The 22693-nt window shown below is 39.4% G+C and overlaps 1 protein-coding gene across 1 annotated transcript in view; it reads right to left on the bottom strand.

Moving 5' to 3' along the window:
• eys (eyes shut homolog) overlaps positions 1–21575 on the bottom strand; it is a 178648-nt gene extending 157073 nt beyond the window's left edge. The window contains exons 1-7 of the mRNA XM_075477841.1: positions 20711–21575; positions 19148–19264; positions 12479–12672; positions 10786–10913; positions 7491–7605; positions 5764–5923; positions 1124–1228 (exon numbers count right to left, since the gene is read on the bottom strand). Coding sequence (XP_075333956.1) covers positions 1124–1228; positions 5764–5923; positions 7491–7605; positions 10786–10913; positions 12479–12672; positions 19148–19264; positions 20711–21455 — 1564 coding nt within the window. The 5' untranslated portion in view covers positions 21456–21575. The remainder of the gene's footprint in view (positions 1–1123; positions 1229–5763; positions 5924–7490; positions 7606–10785; positions 10914–12478; positions 12673–19147; positions 19265–20710) is intronic.
• Positions 21576–22693: the final 1118 nt, after the last annotated feature.

Below are 22693 nucleotides of genomic sequence, written 5' to 3'. Positions count from 1 at the left end.
AAGGGCTGACACAGCTCATCAGTTGATGAAAATACAATGCCACCCTTGAATGTCACCTTTAATACAGACTCCGATGTGCCCTGCCTCATCAAATGATAAGATGAACAAACTGTGACCGGAGCATGAGCGTTGTGCTTTAAGGTTTAATTAAACAAAAGAGAACAAACAGAGTTGCATTATCTTCAATGTTACAATCCCGTGTAGAGTTGAAAACTTTAGCAGAGAAGAGAAGCTAAAAATAAAAAGGGCAAATTCTGTTGAGAAAAGCAACACCTGGACCCAAAGATGCTCTACGCCTTTGGTCTCCATGTGCAGTAAAATGTTCCAGTTAGGTGGGTAAGAGCAATTGCCAGACACACAAACTGGGCCGTGCCAACAACTGAAAGCACGTGCACATCATCCATCAGTTCACATTCAGTGAATGTAAATTCAGACTCAGCCGGGGAGGTGCAAGAAGCAATTAGAGGAAAATTGCCTTAATAGAAATTTTATAACACAATACCTGGACCATTTCGTTGCATTTTCAAGGCCTGGCAATGAGGCCGATGTTGTTTATCGGCTGTCAGTCACAAGCCAAGACTGTAAACCGATAGTATGAATAATGCCACGAAGGGTCTGGATGGGACTTGTTTCTTCTGTAATGCGCAATGGAGCACGGAGAATAATCAGCTGCATGCTGTGAAGATGGCTCTTGAAAATGGCGCTTTTTAAGAACTGAAAACATTTGAGTGCTTTATTAAAAACTTGAGGCGATAAGTAATACATAATTCCACACAGGTTTAACCGTGTTCGACACAAAACAACACAGGTATATAAAACATATTTCAATGGGCAGGAAATAGGTGGGAGAAAAAAATGAAAAGAAATAATGTAAATTAAATCAAGCAGACTCCTGTTTAACTTCCTCGGGCAGAATGTGTCACAGCACGTGGAATCTGCTAGCGAAAGCTAATCAACTTTGGTTGTCAGTATATAGTGAAATGGCCGGAGGGGCTCTGGCTGAGGATCTTAGGCCACATTCACTGCAGACACATTGAAAAGGTCTACAATCCCACCTGCTGCCACAGCTAATATCACTTAAACGTTATTACAAAGCTCTTGTTTTGGACATAGCCCAACATACCTGCAGGGCACTGGCAGTTGTAGTCTCCAAGCAAGTCAGAGCATGTGCCATTATGCTGACAGGGGCTTGAGTCGCACTTGTTGATCTCAGTCTCGCACATTCTTCCTGAGAAAAGAGGTTAAAAATTTTTTAAAAAATTAAAAAATTATGCAGACGGCAGCATCTATATTTCATCACTATCTTCACATAACAGAACTCTTTTTGCTCACCCCCTCACAAAGAACTCTGAGAAAAGCCACTTCTTTGTTTGAAGGGAAGAACATATTTTAACTAGCATATTGAGTAACAAAACAATTTATGCATTGGTGGGACTTCAATTGAACGATTGATGATGTTTGCATAATAGGGAAATGTGTCTTCATACATCCAACCATCATCAGGCACTGCTTGACATGTGGACTGAAAGCAAGAGCCATTTACTAGCTTCTGCCCTTTACGTCTAAATAGAAACAAACAAACCAACCAACACATGGTGGGGGCAGATGTATTCATAAAGAATCTACAGAGTGAGCTGTTTTCTCATTATCCATTCTTTTTTCAAAGCTAAGTGGCTGCTGTTCCTTAAAGGACAATAATTACCACTACAAACCTTCTATTTAAACAGTGTAGGATTTGAAAGGTGCCAAAAAAAAAAAAAAGATATGGAAAGACGTACAATATGAATTTAAAAAAAAAAACAAAAAAAAAACATACAACCGTAATTGGACAGGCTACATTGCTTGTTAAGAAAATGGACACTTAATGAGGAGTTGTGAGCGACCAGATGAGACGGGGTATGCAGGTTGCTTGGTAGGAAGCTCAGTTCCCTGAGCAGCTGCTGGTTCCACTGCTGTGGTCGGGGGTGGGTGTCATCTCATGCCGGTTATTAATTCAAAATGTCTCATCATCAATAACGAAGCAGCAAAGACATATACTGAAAGCCCCCTCTTGACAGAAGCAGCTTCATGCTACAGCATAAACACTATGATTGATATCACCTGCACTGTAGTTTGGTACAGGTAATTACATACAAAATACGCCACTCTGTGCAGCTGCAAAGCATATACATTTGTCCTATTAAGAATCTTAGGAACGCCTACAATTATTTATGGCCATTAAATTTATTTTAGACAATTGAGCTTTTTTTTTTTTAATGAAAACGTGATGTGAAATAAAGCTATTTTTTGGAAGCAAACTAACAGAAATATATATATAGGTCTATGTGCATCAGAGGTTCTTCTATTGAATGTTAGAACATTTTGCACTTCTATGTCTGTAAGACTTTGGTTCTGAAAATCTACAAGAGCAGCTGTGGCTGAGCAGCTGGAACGGGCTGTCCATTAATCAGAGGGCCGATAGTCCAATCTATAGCTCCTCAAGTCCAAATGTAAAAAGGTCCACAGAAAAGATGATTTTCATCTAACTGCCCGAGATGTATCCGTATGTGACAAAAAAGCACTGTATGAACATGAATAAAAAATAATCGTGTGAATGTGGCTTGCATTTTAAAGGGCTTCGAGTGGTCAACGAGACAAGAAAAGTACTTTATAAATGCTGTCAATGGACCATTTACCATTGTTTTTCCCAGACAAGCTTGTGGTTGTTAGGATGTTGCTCATTTCACATGAAGAAATACAGGTTGTCACAGTTATCAATTTACAAATGCTCGTGAATATCTTTTTATGCACACAATTAAAACAGAACAAGTACGAACAAGCCAAACTTAACGGCATCAGCAGTTGTTCTGTGACAAATAAAACATTGCCAAAGGAAAACCTGACTGGCATCGGTTCAGTAATGCATCCTGAGTTATGATCTGTGATGGAGTACAGTGAGGTTTCTGGCCAAAGCTTGAAATTAAATTGGCCCTTCAATGCTGCATGGCTTGAAATTCCAAAGCAGAAATCCCAAGATGCCAAAAAATGATGAATTCTATCAGTCACTGAGAAGTGCCATAGTGTAAGAGACAATTTTCCATTACTGAAGTGTTCAGCTTTGAACTAGGGGGAAGAAAAAAAAAAAAAAAAAAAAAAAAAAAAACTTGTTCATGTTGTGCCATGTAAGAGCTTATGTGATTGACAGCAGACTGTGTCAGGGACTTAAAGCTAGATTGTGAAGTACACTACTGACCAAAATCTGAGTGCAATGGATGGGGAAAAAAAATAAATAAAAAGACAATCACACACAAGACTGTTTAAGTAATAAAACAACGGCAATGCTTTGTTGTGACCACCTGACATTATTTTCATGTTCAGCAATAATCACTGTCTAAATCAATGTTGTTACTAATGCCGTAATTGTGATGTTGTGATGGGATGTCAACATGCAGTATAAAAGGGATTTTTGCTTATCATATTACAGCATGTTGTGTAGAAAACGGAATGAAAAAGAGAAGAGCTCTCTGACGTAGCACAGTCGCAGCTGTGAATGGTGCGAATAGGACGACTCTCCTATCAGGCTTAGAAAATAAGGTCAATACACTTCAATATAATTGAAAAACAATCAACAAAAATCCCCAATCTGAGGAGCATGAGGCAAAAGTGTGGAAAAGGGGAAAAAACAGAACTAAACTCCGGGTGGGTCACAGTCTGTCTCGACAGGGTGAGAGAAGAAAAAAAAAAAAAAAAAAAAAAAAAGACAAACACTGTTTTTTTCTACCAAAAACATTCAGTCTGTCATCATTAAAGTCACCGAGCCTGTGAGGCAATGTTACACAAACACGAATAACATCGCTGATATTGTCAGTTTCTGGGATTTTTTTTCCATCTTTTTAATATGGTGAATGAAAAATAATGACTTTATTTTCTGTAATCTCTTGCTATGAATTATTATCATTTTTTTTTTTTTTTTTAAACCACCATCACCGACAGCTTAACAACTTTTGGTCATGTTCAGAGCTGGCAGCTAATTAGGAAGCAGTTTGCCAGAGGACTTGGATTAAAATGCAATCAGCTGCAGGCCTTAGAAATGTCAAGCAAGCAAGGCCACTAGTAAAAAAGATTCAGGGTTAAGAGAAAAAAATATATATATTTTTGTAAACAGAGCAGGCCTGTGCTTACAGTATATGGTTGGCTTCTTATTTCCCACAGACATCTAACTCTTAGACACTTCACTATTACTTTACCGATCTTTGAAGTAGTAGATGCTGGTGTCCGTGTTTCTCCGCTTGGATTTAAAAAAAAAAAAAAAAATGTTTTGCCTCAAGGCTATGCAAGATAGAGTAATGAGCCTGAATCAACAGCAAATACCATTACAAATGAGAAATGTAAAGAGGACTGTAGAGAGTTTGTGTTCTTATTGGGCCACTCTTTTGGACGGATTAGAGGTCAGTTATGGAAGAGACATCCTTGAGACAGCAGAAGACCATGATTCGATTTTTGGAAAAATCAATGAGAACAGTTGCATAGAAATGTGGAAGCTTTACCTTATGACTTGAGAATACCACAATCCTTACTATGTTGCCCTGCTGACCTATAAGCAGGCAGCGCATCCTTTTCCGTCTCTCCCTGAAGCCAAATGTGGACTCTACTTGAAAAACTAATATACGGCAGGTTCATCTCATCTTTCAAGGTGAAACACACATGTATTACGCAGGTAGCGGCTGCTGATTTAGAGAAATGAAGTGGACCAATTCCATTTGGGACAAATGTATGATCAGCTAGTAATGCTATCCTCTGTAAAGAGAGTCAAATGTTAAAAGTAAATAGAGAATAAACCTCAAAAACTCGTAACGATGTAAATGAATGCTGTATTGTTTAACTTCTGCATCAGATTGCTGTTTTCTTTAGCACCGAGTTATCTCAACTGATGAACATCGGTGTTGCACCGGTAGTGTGAATCCACTGCACAAGCAAATTTTTTTATTTCTTAATACAGGTGACCAGTCATTGAAATAAAAAAAAAAAAATGAGACTGCTCAGAAGTAATTAATCAAAAAAAAAAAAAAAAAAAAAAACAGCACACCACTATAATTTTCCCCTTACTTTTGCCAACTTATCAACTTTATTTCCAGATTTAGCAACTTTCCAAATCCATTCTGCAGCTGGTTTCCAACATTTGCCAGGCAACGAGACGAGCAATCTTTTGACAGTTGACAGCACAGCCTCTGAAACCGGAGACCTTGCTCTTCTGCCACCGACGCTGCATCGACTCTGTGCAGTGAGTGGCAGAGATGAGCGAGCAGCAGCACCTGTCAAAGAGCTGCTTGCACGTCCACAATAATGTTCTACAGTTCGTTATCCAGAGGGAGACGTCGGATTGCCGATACGTAAAACATTTCTTTATTAAAACTTTGATGTGTGTATGAGATAAGGTTTTAGTGGACACCTACCAGCCAACTGAAAAACCCTGTCATCACAGATTAAAGCACTTGTTGTGGTGGAAATGAGTGCCTTATCACATATCAGTGCCTTTTATGTCATTTACCCACCATCTGCCTCAAAACACCAACAAAAGCCAAAGCAGAAAAACATGTAATTGATGGATGGCTTTCAGAATTGGTGGTGCTGACGCAACAAGAGAAAAAAAAAAAAAAAGGTTAAATATTGTGAAAAGCAGCTTTTCCACAAGCGTTCATATACATCAAGGCATAAATGACCAACGTACAGATGCTCAAACAGACTGAAAGGTGCAAAAGTGGTAATAATGCAAATGTATCTCACCTGAGAAGCCGAGGGGACATTTACAGATGTACTGAGGGGGAGATGACGGCTGACTCGTTGTGATGCATGTGGCCCCATTCAAACAGCAGCCTGGTTGCATCACGCAGGCGTCACCTACATATTGGCAAAACTCTCCGATCCACCCTGGAGCACAGACGCACTGCAGGAATATAGTACATTATTCATGGGATCAGTGGCAACAATACAACATCCATACTGTAGGGTAAAATCCATTATGTGTCAGACCAGCAATGCAGTAAAGCAAAATATTTTCTCCTTTATGTCAGAACACTAGAATTCAAATCAAACACTGACTTTGAAGGTTTGAAGTTGTTGACTTTCAATTCAAAATTCGTTGGACCTTTTCAACTTTAACAAAAAAAAAAAAAAAAAAAAAATCCATCGATACTGCCCTCAAATGTAAAGGGTCAATTTACTGACATTACAGAAGGTTTTACATTTATTTTCATGTATACTGCCCATGCACACGAATGTTTAATCCGCTCATCTCCTGGAGATATCTTCCACTGCCTCACTATGAAGGAGGAAGAGACTTTATGTGGCAGTCAAATTGCTACAAAAAAATCATGTTAAATAAATCCGGTGGTCATTTTACGTCAGGAAAGAGGGATTTTTCTACGTACTAATGTCTCCCCAAATGAAGCGAAACAAGAGAGCATTGAACCAAAATCCAAAGTGCAACGCTAAAAGCACACACTAAAAGGAGTACTTCATTTTCCTACCAACAGTGAGTTTTTAGTTCTATACTGCATGGCACAGCCTGAGGGAATTAAGATGGAAGTAACCATGAAAACAGGTTTTGATAGTCAAAGCAAAAACAAGTGTAAAAATAAACCAAACAAAAATGTAAATGAAAACAAAAGTCGACGAGACGAAGTTGCCCATTTTTGCAGTGAGATGCAGTTTTTGATTATGCCTGACCCCAACAGAAAGCATCTAAAAGTAGACTTTAGATCAGAAGCATTCTCAGCGGCCTAATGGATGAAGACTGATGGAGAATAATTAGGAGCCATGGGGCATTAGGGGTAGTCTCAGGTGTTGGAAAGATAAAATGCAGACGTTTGAGAGAGCTGAGCAACACAGAGGGAAATTAGACCAGAACCTGACTATCTGAGCAAAGTCTCCACATATTCTCTGTGATTAATGGGTTGGAATTGGACTACTGCTGTCTGTAGACACTTCCATCAGCGATGCAAGATATTCTCCGTGTCTTTTTGGCTTGAACTGAAGACAGACTTTCTTATGAAAAGAATATTAAAAACCAAAGGAAGGCTTTTCAAAAAAAGCCGAATGTGTTGAATAGACTGATTTGATCCATTTGATCTCAAAAGTCTAATGCTGTAAAAGAGAAATGATTGTGAAAGCATCAGCCGCATTCTTCATTAAACCCATTTAATAACTGATCACCGCATAATCGCAATAAAAAGAGGCATATAGATTATCAACGACAAACGCAAGGTCTGACACATTACATATACATTTGTCTGATTCATGACCCATTATGGTCTTATTCGGAAAAAAAAAAGAAAAAGAAAACATATAATTACTTTTTCTCTTACTAAAACAACATCTCCACTGTACGCACTGCTCTGTCTAAGGATGAGCTACACTGTGCTCATTACCGTAACCCTCATTAAGATGCAGCATGAATCATATTTTGCAGGCTTCAGAGTATTTCATTATGACTGAAACATTGAATTACCTACCTGATATCCGCCAATTACACTCAAGCACAATCCCTCATTTAGGCAGTTGATATTGAGCAGCCTGCAGGAGTCAATTATTTCTTCACAGTTCTTCCCAGAAAAGCCACTCAGACATCTGTTGAGAGGAGGTCAGTGTCATCAAAATCAATTCATCCGAACCCTACGCAGTAACGAGCAGCGCTGCATTGTTTCATTTTACAGGAGACGTGAGGCTGTAATATTGTTCTTTCCACATGGTCTTATTGTGACACGGACCTGGCTGAAATAATGCGTGCACATTTTTCTTCCAATTTGTTTGACCTGGATTGTCAAATGGGTGGACTCAGCATATCAGGACACATTAAGGTCCATTAGAAATCACAGATTACCCTTTCCTACAGCTGCGGATTTCACCGGCCTAATATGACAAATGCAGGGCATCCGCCATAAATTACTCTCAGTTTTCATATTGTATGTTCGACTCTTTTTCAGCCTTTTAGTGCAGTGGGAGTTATAACGAGATTTCTTACAAATGAACCGCAATATATGACAACAGTGAGGAAGAAGATGCTTTGACAGTCAGCAGATATAACGCAGACTCAGAGCCCTGAAAACTGGAGCCTACTAAGAATGAGGAGAAAACATTTTCATGTAAAGCCCACTGGTGACTTACAGGAACACCATTTCATCTTGGGATTTTACGAAGTGTCTCACATGGGTGATGGAAATGGGAAAATAACGGCACTCACTTCGGTTTTAGAAGCATCTCGAGGGCATCAAAAGAATACTGTAATCTAGCAGAATCCTGTTCCTCTGAGAGGCACCTGAGCAAAAAAAACGTAGCTCATCTGTTTGCCTTTAACTATTTCAGATTCAAAACAGGATAAAAAAAATATAGATATATATGAGATGGCTGATAGTATTGAGCTGAAAGGTCTTTTTTGTTTGTTTTAAATAAACAGTATCTGGCCAAAGTAAATGTGAAGGCCGGTGTTGTTCTGTTCTTGCATCGTCAACAAATCTGCTGCAGAGAACAAAATGCAAGTTCTCTTAAAACTCCCAAAGTTCCCCAGCCTGACCACGTTTCATCCGTTTCTGAAGACATGAATCTTTAAAAACGCGCCTCGCACCTCCTTTGAAACTGTGTGCGAGTTCCACGGTTATTTTTATTGTAACATCACTCAAAAGCAAACAGTGAAAAAAATAAATAAAAATGAGATAACAGTATGAGAGCAATTCAAATAACATACAGTTCCTGTGTTAAATAAATCACTGTGTTTTTCATTAATGATGCGAAAAATATTAATCTTTTCAATAGCATTTCTATATATATATATATATATATATATATATATATATATATATTTTTTTTTTTAAATCATCAAAATAAATATGACACAATAGTTGTTCAACATAAAGAAAACTAAAGTGAGCATTGCACCACTGATGCTCATATAACACTCTTAAAGCAGTTCCTGAACCCCTTAACAACTCATCTGTTTCCCTGAAAATTGCATCATTTAGTTTTTGTCACAAACAAACCTCTCACGGCCTATGTGGCCACGACACTGCATAGAACACGACTCTCCAGCTTCCTCCTCGTCCAGTGAGGAGGGATCTATTACTATGCTAATGAGCTACACTCGTCTTTGCCTTTCAGCACTCCCTCAAAGTCTACTCTGACTCTGCAAAACTGATCTGCCATGCTCTTATTGTACTGAACAAACAGCATTAAAATAATGATCGGGCTGCTAATTCTCACCATGCCAAAGTCATGGGGCTTTCAAATAAGATGCAGCACCCGCTTGACATGTCGGTATATCCACACAGGCCTGCCCAGGACTCATCACTTGAGAGGCAGCTGACACAGTGTGCAGACACCTCCCTTGGGAAAAGCCTGCTTTCCCATAAACTTTCTAAACCACGCACCACAGATACAAGAGTGTTTACCAAGGAAAAGCGCAGACATAACCTGAAATTACACTGCCAGACTGCTGGCAGGACTGCTGGCAGCACTGTCTTTTCGACGTTAAAAGAATAAAAATAAATGTTGTTTCGCTCCCAGATAAAATGTCTGGAATGGTCTTAGTCTTTGCAATAAGTTTGGTGCCAACCCCTGCTATTGTTTTGTGTCAAATTGGAAAGCAGGGAAAGGGATGAGAACCGTCACTCCCTCGGACACTACAACATCTCCAAATAAACAAAATCCACTTGTGCTGTAATTTGACATATTTTGATGAGAAAATAAAGGCCTGCAGATTTAATGCCATTACAGCCAAAAACTGAAGGTGTCGTGTCCGCCATTTTAATAAAAAGAGGGAAACACTTCTACTTGCTTCTCCACCAAGCTTGTGTTGGCTTGTCCCAAGACCTGAAAGAGCCCCATCCAGCAAATATTAAGGATCGGCTGGTGCTGGTTCCTCCAAACTGTCTTCAAATAGTCTGGAGCATTTGGATCGTCTGACTCTCATTTCTGTTAAGGACCGTGCTCTGCAAATTCAAAGCTGAACTGCTAAGCCATAGTGCTGATGGCATTTTTTTTCCTGTGACATGTCTTCTCAAACTTTTTTTTCTTTTAATCAAATTCATTCATTTTGAAAATTGTCTTAAACCACAGGATTTACATATTTCCTCCCCCAGTCTCTGAGTACTGAATATCAAAAGCTAACGGATCGCATCCGAGGAGAAAAATATCCAAACTACATCAAGAGAAATCAATAAAGAAAAAGAAAAGAAGATGCAGAAATTGTAATAGTAGACGTAGTAGATAGCAATCTTTTAACCGTCAGTGCAAGGCATGCTCAGAAGAAGCTAAAATCATTTGGCACCAAGCATTAGAATGCGTTTCCACAAGCATCTGACCTAACTACTTGTGATCAAATCTAAGAAAATAAATAAATACATTGGTATTACCACCAGGTGACAGAAACAGAGCAAGCCTATGTTTAGGCATGTTCCAAGTGACTAAATAAGTATGTACTGTATTTCCGATCATGCAGTGAAGGATAATCAAGTGGGTGAACCTTCCATACAGCCCAGTTCATATTGACGTACACACTGCTAAAACTCTGAGGCCATATTTGGCACCGACCCGCCTCTGAAAGTGGTCTGAGCCACTTGCACAACTCAATGCACTGAATTGCCTTGTTGAACAGTACTTCACAATAAATTGCTTTGCATCCACAAACGCATCTTTGGTGCATTCACGCTTGTACTTAAACATCCACTTGTGTTCAGGTCACTCTCGATGCATGTTGATGCAAGCGTGAACTGGGTCAACAATGTGGGCCCCATTAGGTAGCACTCAATGTTTCACCTGCAGAAGTAATCCTTTCCCTTGGACACACAGGTGGCATTGTTCAGACAAGGTGATGGGTTGCACATGCCGTGCTGCCTTCTGCATTCTGGGACCACAGAACCATCTGCACAAACACAATCGAAGCCCTGCATATAGAAGTAAAACAAACTAGGTCAGTTGTCAGCTTGGGAAAAAAAAAAAGGTTGGAATACACAGGAGGTACATTAAACCACTAAACAAGTGAGCATTATCAATAAAAGATAATGTCATTACGAATTCTGCTTTGATCAGTCTCTACAACCTATTTACAAAACGGTGGCACGGTTTGTTAAATGGAAACATCATTTAAAGCCCTATATAACCAAAAACAGTTCAATCAACAGTTTAAAGAAAGTTGCTCCATTGATTTCTTTCATGAAATTTGCTCATTTTTACTTTGATGTCAGCAACGCGAGTTTAAGAGTTGGGACAGAAGCAATGTGCAATTGGGAAAGTTGTTTGATGTTTGAGGGAAAAAAAACAAAACATGTTTCAAATGTTTCTTCTGGAATATCTCAATGTCAACAGGTGACAGACATCTGACAGACTGTACAGGCATGAAAATTCAACAGTTTCCAAATGTCAATCTAATTTCAAGGTTAAATTGTAAAGAAATTAGGAGATTCCATCACCTGCAGTTCATAACATAATCCTGGCCATGATCTCTGAGCTGCCAGGCAGCACCGCATTAAGAGCAGACACGATTCTATTACGATAACCACTGCATGGACTTAGAAACACTCCTGAAAACCATTGACAGTGATCCAATAGCATGGCTCTTCAGCAATCAAGTGTCCTTTAAGAAGACACCGTTACTCAGGTGACTCCCAACTTTTTTTTTCTTTTTCTTTTAAAACAAGTTGCTTGCACCATCCATCTAAAAATATATAATAACAATAGATGAATGAATAAATAAAATGATCCAATTTTAACATCTTCTATCTCGTCTTCATAATGTTTTCAGTTAAATATACAAAAGGGATTAAAGCATTTGCGAATGCTTAAATTGTTTTTCATTTACATATAACAGTCCTTTTTAGAACAAATCTAACTGGAATAGGAAACTAAATACACGTCTACTTCCGAGTTCAGTATATTATGAGAAGTTAATAAATGTTAATGTTCCCGTAATTCAAGCCAATAAAGCCTGCAGAAATATTTCTATGTTAAGCAGCGGCTACAACGGGCCTTATTTTGATAAATGTCCCTTTTAGTCTGCTCTATTCTGGTATTCTTAGGTGGGTTGTGAAATCACACAGCGCACTTCACAATGTGTAATGAACAAAACAAAGGTTATGCAGAAGGACAATTAGAGCACTACTGTATTTTCCCCTGAGCATCCTCCTGAGCATTCGAAAACAGCAATGCCTCTGCAAAATGTATGGCCACGATAACGTTTCCAGTGAAAGTTGGAAATTGCAGCAGGCATTCAATTACAAAAAGGTATTGATGAGAGCCATTTTAAGCTGGCACTTAAATATGCACAGGGTCATTCAATCAAAATGCTAGACGAAGCAGGCACTTCTTCCCTCAGCTCATCTTCTGCAGGAAATATTAATTGCCTTCAGAATGAAGCCATTTGATCTCGTTTCAAGACACTATTAATTTTCATGTGCCATTTCTTGTTTATGTCCCACTGAGATAAAACAAATAAGGGAAATGAAGTCCTCACATGCTCCCCTGCAGTGCAAATTTGTTCCTCTTGACACGAGTATGACATGCAGTCAAAGTTATCTGGAGAGTCGCAGTAGAGGCCCCCAAATCTCTCTGGACAATGGCAGACGAATCCTTCGGGGCTCTCTGCACACACGCCACCATTTCTGCATGGATTTGGGTCACAGGGGGCTTTCTTCTCACAGGGAGGGCCTGCAAAAGCGACAACAGAAGATTACAGTGCTTTCATTCAGGCAGCGGATGCATTGAAAAGCATAATGTGCAAAAGCCTGTCGACCGGCATTCTTTGTCTAGGACATGCTCACACACTCTACTCACTGTAAAATCTCAGGTGGCGAACATCCACGGTAAATAGCTGCAAAGCAGAAATGCGGCGTGCCTGAAATAATATTACTGACCCGACTTATAATTCATAAAGGATGGGGTGACCGTTTTATCAGTTGCACGTGATAAAGGCATGCGTTCGGAGCCATTTCATGACATTATACTGGTGTTAGAAAAAACCCGAATTCCAAAAAGTTGGGATGCCGTGTAAAATGGAAATATAAACAGGATTAAATGATCTGCAATTATAAAAAAAAACAAAAAACATTTAATTCACAACAGAGCGTACTGTAGGCATCACCCAACCTCTTGTTAAGCTTTGCAAGGGAGAGTGAGACAATTTACCATTTCATGAATTATATTAACTTATCCTGTATATGATGGCAGCATCAGGTCTTAAAAAAAAAAGTTAAGAAGAGAGGCATTTAAAAAAAACAAAAAAAAAAACAACAACAACTGGAGTAACATGTAGCAAACGTCTCTCAGTTGTAAAAATGGGCAGCGGTTGTCGTCTACAAATTGTGGAGCAATTTCAGAATAATGTCCCTAAATATGTCTCATCAGCTGCTGTGCATAATATCATAAGATTCAAAGACTTTGGAGACGTCTCCGTGCACAAGCGATGAGTCCGAAAATCAATATTGGATGCCCTTGATCTTCGGGCCGTCGGGCAGCACTGCAACAGAAGCAGGCATGATTCTGCCATTGAAATCACTGCACGGGTTCAGGAACATTTTAGAGAAATCATTGTCTATGAACACAATCCGCCATGCCACCCACACGGCATGGAGGCATGCATAGAAAAAGCAATAAATGAACAGCCTTTAAAAGGACCAAGAGTTGAATCTAAATTCTTTTTTCGTACTCTTGGACGCTGCATCTTCTGAATTTAAGAAGAGAGGGACCATCTGGTTTGTTATCAGCACTACGTTGAAAAGTTTGCATCTCTGATGGTGTAGGGTTGCATTAGTGCCCCCTGAACTAAGAACCTGTACATCCGGAAAGGCGCCATAGAAGAGATGCTACACAGTGGTAAACATGACTGGGGTATGGGCGGTATGAATTAAATATTAGCATCCCAACTTCTTTTGGAATTCAGGTTGTATTCTTCCAGTCACTTTTTTTTTTTGTATTATTATTGCCCCCACGGGGGATGAATAAAGTATTTTTCTATTTCTATTTTTAGACAAAATGCATATTCACCATTTCATTCGTCATTTTTCGCCATTTTTCCAAGCCCATGATTGTTTATTTAAGAAACCCCTAGTACATGAGCCAATAAACCTTATGGAAAATAATTAAAACCACCAAGATGTTATCCAGATATAGAAATAACCAACTAATAATAAGTTGACAAAACCCAATTATTTTTTTTCATATTCACTTCAAACTATACCAAACTTGCGGTAAAATATTGCAAATGTAATGAGGACAGCGTGTGCCTTGGCTGCATATTCTCTGTGTTGTCCTTCTGAGGGAAAAACAGCTCCATCACAATGTTTCATGCTGTGGGTGCGTATTACACTTGGCGCTGCTTGCACATAGGATTGTGTGCCCCTGCCATATCTGTGGTATGATCTATGGATGGTATGTACATGAGCACAATGATCAGAAATGTCTGCCGTTGGAATGTTACTGTAGCACACTTACAATCTAAGTAACAATAAATTCTGTGAATGGGAAACAGTTTTCTTTGTGACTGGTAAACACAGTGCAGCTGTCTGAGATACAGGAGTTCTGTATGCTGGAGCCAGAACACATTTCCATACAGGTGTTAAAACATTCTTTGCCTGAACTAAGTCACTAGTAGCCAGCTTCATAGGGTAGGTATGCAAATGTGAGACATCAAATACAAAGCAGTTGCAGTCAACAGCAAAACAGCGCCTTGTTGTTCAACTGAAACTCTGCTGTAACCATTTAATAATATACAGAGAAATGGGAGATTGTATTCTATCTGTTTAGAATTAAAAATTTCAATAATGTCCTTTTGATTGTGTTTTTAATGTTTTAAAAACAGTTTTAATTGCCTCAGGAAATGCTCAATACAAGACTGTCCTAAAGTGGGAGGTATTACAAGACAGTGTTGCTCGTTACTCATTTCCCTTCATCTGTTTCCACTTGATTTGTGCAGAAGTCCCATCTGATGACAAAGTGCCAAACAATGCACGATAGTTGGGAGTTGTGCTGCTGTTGTGTTTTTCAGTGTTGTTGTGCCTACAGTAGAGTGTCGAGATGACTGCAGGCGAAAAATGGCTGTACTGGGCTTACCCAAACGGCTCAAGTACATTTTTTTTTTTTTCTTTAACAAGTATGCACATCAACTAAGAAATAAATAAATAAGCCAACACCTCTGTATGGAGCACAGTAATAAAATGAAAGTCATAAAGATGTAGAAATTGATTTTCATGGGTGATTTCCACTGATCTGTAAAGGTAGTACTCAGTGCTGCAGCTAGTTTCACACCATAAGCATTTCTGATAAAGCAATTTTCAACTAAGCTGTAACCAGTTTTTTTTTTTTTACTCCCATAGCTATTGTAGAACCACACTTTCACCAGCGCCAGCTTAACCAGAGGCAGGGTAACGCTGCAGTGACACTGTGAGCAAAGGATAAAATTAGACTGAATTCAGTGAAGGTTCAAGGTGAATAAAATTTGATGTTATTCCCTTGAGGGGTTTTCATTTTTTTTTGTGTTCTTCAGATGGTGCCTACACATTTATCTTTCCAGTGACTCTTTCTTTGCATACTTTCTTTAATCCCCCTGCTGATACAAGTGCTCATGTCCCAGAGGCTCCTCACAGGCCTCCTCTGTGGGCATCAATCTTACTGTTTGCAAATTCAAGGGTTTGCTTTAGCCTAAACTTATTTCTACAAGTTTTCAGAACTGGTTCACTAAAAACTGCAGCATTTCAAATATTTCTATTTGTGACATTCACTTACGCCACAACAGCCGTAACGGCACTCTGTGCACTCAAGTGAAGAGGCACAAAAAAAAAAAAAATCATTGCCAAGCATTTGTCCTCTCATTAAATATGAGAGGACAAATGCTAGTTTTACAAACTATGGCCATCTAACACGCATACAGAAACAGCTCCTTTAATGTCTAATTTATTGGTTAGTAAAAAAGTAATGATATGCAAGTCAAATGATACTTTCTAGATTGGATTTTACACCTAACAAGACTGTAAAATCAATTAAAAACTTAGAACAAATAGAAATGGCCCTTTAAAGCTCATAATACCCTGCAACAAATACTCTAGAGGTAGTGCGGAAGAGAGTCGAATCAAAAGAAAATCTCATTTGAAACATCCCACGAGTTTGACTCATTATTCTGTGCACATAGGCTTTGGCCTATGAGGGCAGCCAGCACTGGAGCAGCCACTAACTTCCAGTTGATTAATGAGCCAACTGCAGCAGGGAGGTGAAGGAAACACGAGCTCCGCAGAACTCCCAAGAAGCTGATGGGACAGCGGGACACCGTGACCATGTGAATGCCTCCAGTGGAGGCTGCCTACTTGAGACAGCAGCAGCAATTAAAACAAAAATCAGATGAAAGCTGCCATAGCAAAGGTAGCATATAACTCACAGATTTGATATAAATCTATGCTATATCAATAAGATTTTTTTTAATTTTCTTTCCTTTTTAAAATATACAAACCTCTAACCACCTTTAGGACCATAGATGCATTCCCTTAAATTTTGTTGGGGGGAAAAAAAAAAAAAAAAGATGTAAAATCAGATAACCAAAGTTGGAAAGTTTGCTCAAATGCAACAAACTTAAAAGTTTGTTCATTCATTTGAACCCTTAATTAACAAACAAAAGTACAGAGGAAATTAATTTCAGTATCTCCGCAGACCAACTTCATAATATCAAGAAAATATTAGCAGATCTATATTTTAATGCCAGCAAAGATGCTAAAAAAAGCTGAGTGACCGTTACGCTTGCGACTGAGTCATATATATACATATCAGCCTTCCTTTTAATCATTTAGGTACCAAATCTGTCCATTCTTCCTGAATGCAAGATTTCACCTGCTCAGTAGTCCCTGGCTGCGTAGTCTGATTATCCCCTTCACTATGCTCCATACAATTTTCAATAGGAGACAGAAAGTAAAGGTTCACACACGCTGCGTCTATAAAGACGTGCAGTTGAAAGTCATGCAGTTTGACGTCTGGCATTTTCCTGCTGAAATGAGGATGGACCTCCTGGGAAAAGACATCGCCTTGATGGCAGCATGGGTCTTTACAAATTTCTGATTTACTCTGCTGCAGCATTGGTAAATGATGTCAATGGTATCTAAAGCACTACACCACCATTACAGATGTTGGCTTTTGCCAATGCATTTGGGAATCTTTGCCCAGTTTCCTGTTTGGCTAATGGTGAAAGACCAAAGTTTGCAGCAATTTCTGCATTGCGTCAAATGCCATCAGATGATTCCCTTATGGCATTTGGCACAAAGTGGTAAGCAATGACCAATCCTTGTGTGGAAATAAGAAAACTTTGGAGGATGCCCATTTTATATAACCAATCTTGACATCCTTACCTTTCGCAAAAATAATCTGCTGATCGTAGAACCTTTAAAATCTGTTTTACTTTAGTATTTACACAGCTGCTTTATTTTTTTTTTACCGTTTTTCCTTTGTTTTTTTCAAGGCAGATAATCAGCTCACTCAGACAGACATCTGGTTCAGTGGCATCTTGTTAAGCAGTAATACAGTTCTAGTAGGCTATAACAAGTCCTTCACCCTACCCTTCTGAAAAGAAATATGTAGCATTCAGTTCAAAATCCATCTGGTATTCACAACATATAAAGTGATTAAGGCAGTGATGGCGTTCTCCATTAAAAGTATATCCCAATCGTCTCTCCTAAATTTTAAGAGTTGTTCTTATCTACAGCAACGCTACCCTTTACTCTATGTTAATTAACATGAACTTTATCTAAAACTAAAGAGTGCTTGCACAGAGAATTTCACCACCAAGGCCAACTTTTCATCCTTTTTTACTTTGTTTTTGCAATTTCAAAGAAAGCAATCTTGACACGCTCCACAATTTAATGGGCTCTTCCTTCACCCATGCTCCACCTCCTCTCAAAGCCAATTCAACAAACAGACAAACAAAATGACATCCATCTCAAACCTCCCCCTCAGCTCCGGCCCAGGCAGAGGATAAAGACTTTCTTTCTGCACTGTAAGGCCCTAAAGTGCTTTAGCATGAATGGGTGCCAGAGAATCCTGCAAGCAACTGTAAAACTACATCTCCAAATTAATAGGCTGAATACAAAAGCGCTGCAAAGCTATGACACTTCAAAAGTTCTGCCAAGACAAAGTAAGTTGCAAACAAAACAGTGAATCGAGGATTCATTCTAGAAAGTTCATCGCTGGCTTGCTTCGAATATCCGACAGCGAGATCCAGGGCAGCCTGAGGAGCATTCAGGCCTTGCAGCCCATTTGTGGGGGACCTCCATTAACCTAATAGTACTTTGCCATGGTAGATGAGACTAAATAATGATTGAAGTAGTAAGGTCTTAATACAAGTTCAACATTTCATGAGTGCCATCAGATTTCCATACATGAGCATCCTGACTGTCTCTAAATCACAGCGTAAGGAACGGTTTGGCCTTTATTAATGATTTACAGGAGGAAGTTATTAGCATACATTAACAATGACTTGGCTACAGTAAAGCTGACCAAAACACCAGTATTAATCAATATGTAATGTAGAGTTTTTTTTGTTTGTTTTCTTTATAAAAAATGTTTTTTTTTTTTGTTTTTTTTTTAAAAAAAGAATAAATCCAATACTGAATGTCATCAAAGATTTGGTTTGAGGGTCTTTAATAATGAAACATGAATTCTGATATGTATGGACCATGATTTTGATTTTTTTTCCAGCCAACTTTATAAATCTTTGATACAATATACACATTATAAATTACACTTAAACTGATTGCTGTAAACCTTTGTTTTATTAACTCCGTCACGCTCTGTTAGCGAGCAGTTCAGCCTTGGACCTTTACAGCACATCACTGGCTGTTACATGATGTAGATGATTTGAGATGGCCGCATCATATATTATGATGACAAATACAACATCAAGTGGGATCTGGATTACAGCCCGTGAGGAAATTCTGATATTTTTATGATTTATGACCTTTGTAGTTTTGCCTCCTTTGAGGCAAATGACGTGGCTGTGTGCGCATGGAACTTTGATGCAGCACAATCTTTCCATTGTCCATTGTCTGTGTTTAAATCTGTGACATTATGTTCAGAGAGTAGGTTTTCAGTGTCACTGGGAGAGACAATTCATCTCGATACTACCAAGAACCAGCTGAAAGGAGCTGCTTACCAGAGAATCCGGTGTCGCAGATGCATTCGAAGGATGTAGGCGACATCTGAACACATGTCCCTTTTTCACAGATTCGGTCACAGTTTGCTTTTCCAACCACTTCCGAGCAATTAACCCCTGAAACAAACAAACACACCGGCTGATTACTCCAAAGAGATCGTGTAGGGATGGATGTAGACAATCCGGGACCGCAAGACAAAAGAAGTTGTCAGGGTACAGATATATATAAAAAAAAAAAAAAAAAAGAAAAGAAAAAAGCAGACATCCTTTCATCAACTTTGACTTTCATTTTAATGGAGACGGTATGAACCCAAAATATTTCATGTTTGGTCTCAATAACCGATTTCTGAATTAGAGGGTTTAGAACAGAGGAATACAATAGATAAATACTTTATTCATCATCATTAGTCAAGTAGCTCAAAATATTTTCTTTAAAAAAAAAAAAAAAAAAAAAGAGATATATATATTTACAATGATTGTATATTAGAACAACAACAACAACAACAATAATAAATGAATACATAAATAAATAAATTTGGGAAAAACCTCAGCAGTCACTGTTAAAAAGCCTTATGGCTGTGGGGACAAAGGACCTCCTGAACCTCTCAGTCCTGCAGTCCTGTGAGATGAGCCCACTCAGAATGATGATTCCAAAACAGAATGATTGTTTTGTGATGAACAGATGATTCCTCCTCATCCGTTGCTCCACCACAGCACTGAGAGGGTCCAGCTCCCTGCCTATAACAGAACCAGCCTTTTTCACCAGTTTGTCCAGACCTACAGTTTTTGTCTGTAGTGCAACTCCCCCAGCAGACAACAGCATAGAACAGTGCACTCTCAATGATAGTGTGATAAAACATGCATATCATGTCACTGCAGACATTGAAGGACCTGAGCCGTCTCAGGAAGAAGAAACGGCTCTGGCCCCTCCTGTACACTGATTCTACGTTGGCAGACCACTCCAGTTTATTGTCCAGCAACACCCCCGGGGTATTTGCAGGTCTGAACAGTCTCTAAAAAAAAACAATTACCCTGACAAATGTTTAGGAAGAATGGGACAAATCAACACCTCAAACACTTCATCATTTAGTATTCTCAAATCCAGAATCAAATCTATCAAATTCTGTAAGAAGAAATGACGACAAATTCTTTTTTTAAGCTGGGGTTGTGCATAATGCTGCTGAGGAAAGAACATGTTGGCAGCAATGAGATAAAGAAGGAGGTCATTTGGAATGAATGCTATTTTCATATTAATTCTGTTGGCATGACATGACAGTGATAGGATCTACAGTGAATAACAACTTGATGTATCCAAGAAATATAGATTTGACAAGACTGCTTGCAATAGATCACAAGCTAAGTTGATATTCTGTTAATTGGCGTGTATCCCCTTAAATCTCAAGAGGACATGGCAACAAAAAATGTCTGATTTGTAGCAGTTACAATGTGCAAGAGGGATTTAGAAAAAATAATAACTTTTTCACAATAACTTTTTCTTTCAACCTACAGCCCAATCCAAACAATCTACGTGATGCCAACAAATGGGACGAGTTACACTCTTACCTGTAAAATGTGGAGGGCACAGACATCTATACGTTCTGTCGTTTGGATCTGTGGAGCCGTCGCTTAGGCAGACTCCTTTGTTTTTGCAGGGGTTATCCAAACAGACATCAAACTTTTCACAAAACCTCCCGGAGTAGCGGTGGTAGCACCGGCAGTGGTACGCACTTTCCCAGAGACCCGTTTGGCAAACTCCATTCCCCGAACAGAGTCGAAGCAGAGGAGAGGCCTGGCACAGTTGAGCTTTCACAGACACATTGAGCCTCAGACCAAGCTTGCACAGCTGCGTGTCGCCCTGATGAAGCGCTATGAAGTAACGATGACCCGGGAGGATCCACTTGGCCTCAACTGGCTCGCTTTCATTTAGATGATGAGGGAATAGAAACTGATCTGTTAACTGTCCATTTGTGGAACATCTTTCAAAGTTGTCTTTTGACACATTAAGGAGTCTGACGCCATAGGACTTGAGCGTTTCATCAGCCGACATCACAAGTTTGTCTCCGAGTTGCAAGTGAAGTGGGCATATCTGTGGGAAGTTGAAAAGGTGCTCACTCGATGGCTCTCCCCCCTGAGAATCCCAGCACTCGGACGTGCTCCGGCAGATGTTTCCTATAAGAGTCCAGTTCATCTGGATTGTGTGCTTTTTGAGGTGCCATTCAAGTGAAGCTTGTCTGTTGCAAACGGTTTGGCATTGGGTGACGCGAGCAGCCACAAAAACGGCAATCAAGTAAAACCACGATGCTTCCATCTTCCTCCTTTTTTTTTTGTAATTTAGGAACAATCAGTCTGAAAGCATGAACTGCATCAGGTTCACGGAAGGGGTAGAAGGACTGGATTGCACGTCATGTGTTGCTTTGCTCAACGTACTCCTGAAAATCCACACGAATAGGAACAACCTGTGGAAAACAATGAAGTAGGTCAATATTTGCAGAAGAGAGAGGATTTCTACTAAACCTACAGCGTCTTTCTTACACCATTATACTGTGAGAGCTTAAAACTTTCTTCAGAAAAAAAAAAAAAGAAGAAAACTGAGCCAACATTGTCAAGATTTTGTTCCACTGTGACACCATAAACTTGTGGCTTCAGCGAGTCCAGCAGAGGCTGTCATAATCGTATGCAGTGCTGCTGACCACCAAGTGTGTCACAGCGACCTCAGCCTCCCTGAGGTTTCTACACAGTGACGGTGTCAGATAAAATATTCTCTCTCCCCCTGCCGGAGCCTGATACCCCAGTGTCGGGCAGCGAGATGACTTAAAGCAGACAGCACTGTCTCTCTCCCTCGGGCCCTTTTTTCATATGTGCGCACCAGATAAAAACAACAAAGTGAAGAAGCCTCCTCGCAGGAAAAACTCTGCCACTCGATGAGCTCACCAGGGTTGATATGAATAACCGCTTGGTGATAAGTAATAAAACACTGAATATGGAACACCGATATCAATGGAAAGGGGGAGTGATAAAGTGAATAAGATTGCAAGCATCACCATTAAAACTCTGTTGGGACTCAGAGGAGCTCATTTACATGAGATGAGGCTGGCCATTGTGTTCCACTGACCGAATCGGAAAGCTGCACCTGATCTCTGAAAAGAAAAAACAAATTAAAATTTTAGTATAGAAATTTTGTAATTGATGTAGTGTTTGCGGAGCCATGATTATACGGAGTGGCTCGAGATCAAATTAAACTATACTTATCGATTTCTAATCCAACTTTTGCTTAAAGCTGCTGGAAGTGATATGTTCATGTTAACAATTAATCAAGGGGCTGTGTCGAATATGAAAGGAGTCGTTGGTGAACATAAAGCTGCAGAGCTTCATCCCCTCAGGTCTACAAAGCATTCGAATGTTTTCAGTTTTAACGGCCCTGTAACTTCACTATTTTGGTTTCGCTGTCAGCACACTTGTCATTGTCACCATCAGCAGGCAGCTGTTTTTCAGAGAGAAGCTCCAAAAAACCCACTGTGTGTTACTGCCAAGCCCCAAAGGGACATG

This window comes from Odontesthes bonariensis, chromosome 2 (assembly GCF_027942865.1).
Source record: "Odontesthes bonariensis isolate fOdoBon6 chromosome 2, fOdoBon6.hap1, whole genome shotgun sequence".
Lineage (NCBI taxonomy): Eukaryota > Metazoa > Chordata > Actinopteri > Atheriniformes > Atherinopsidae > Odontesthes > Odontesthes bonariensis.
This window is presented reverse-complemented; position numbering and strand designations above follow the sequence as displayed.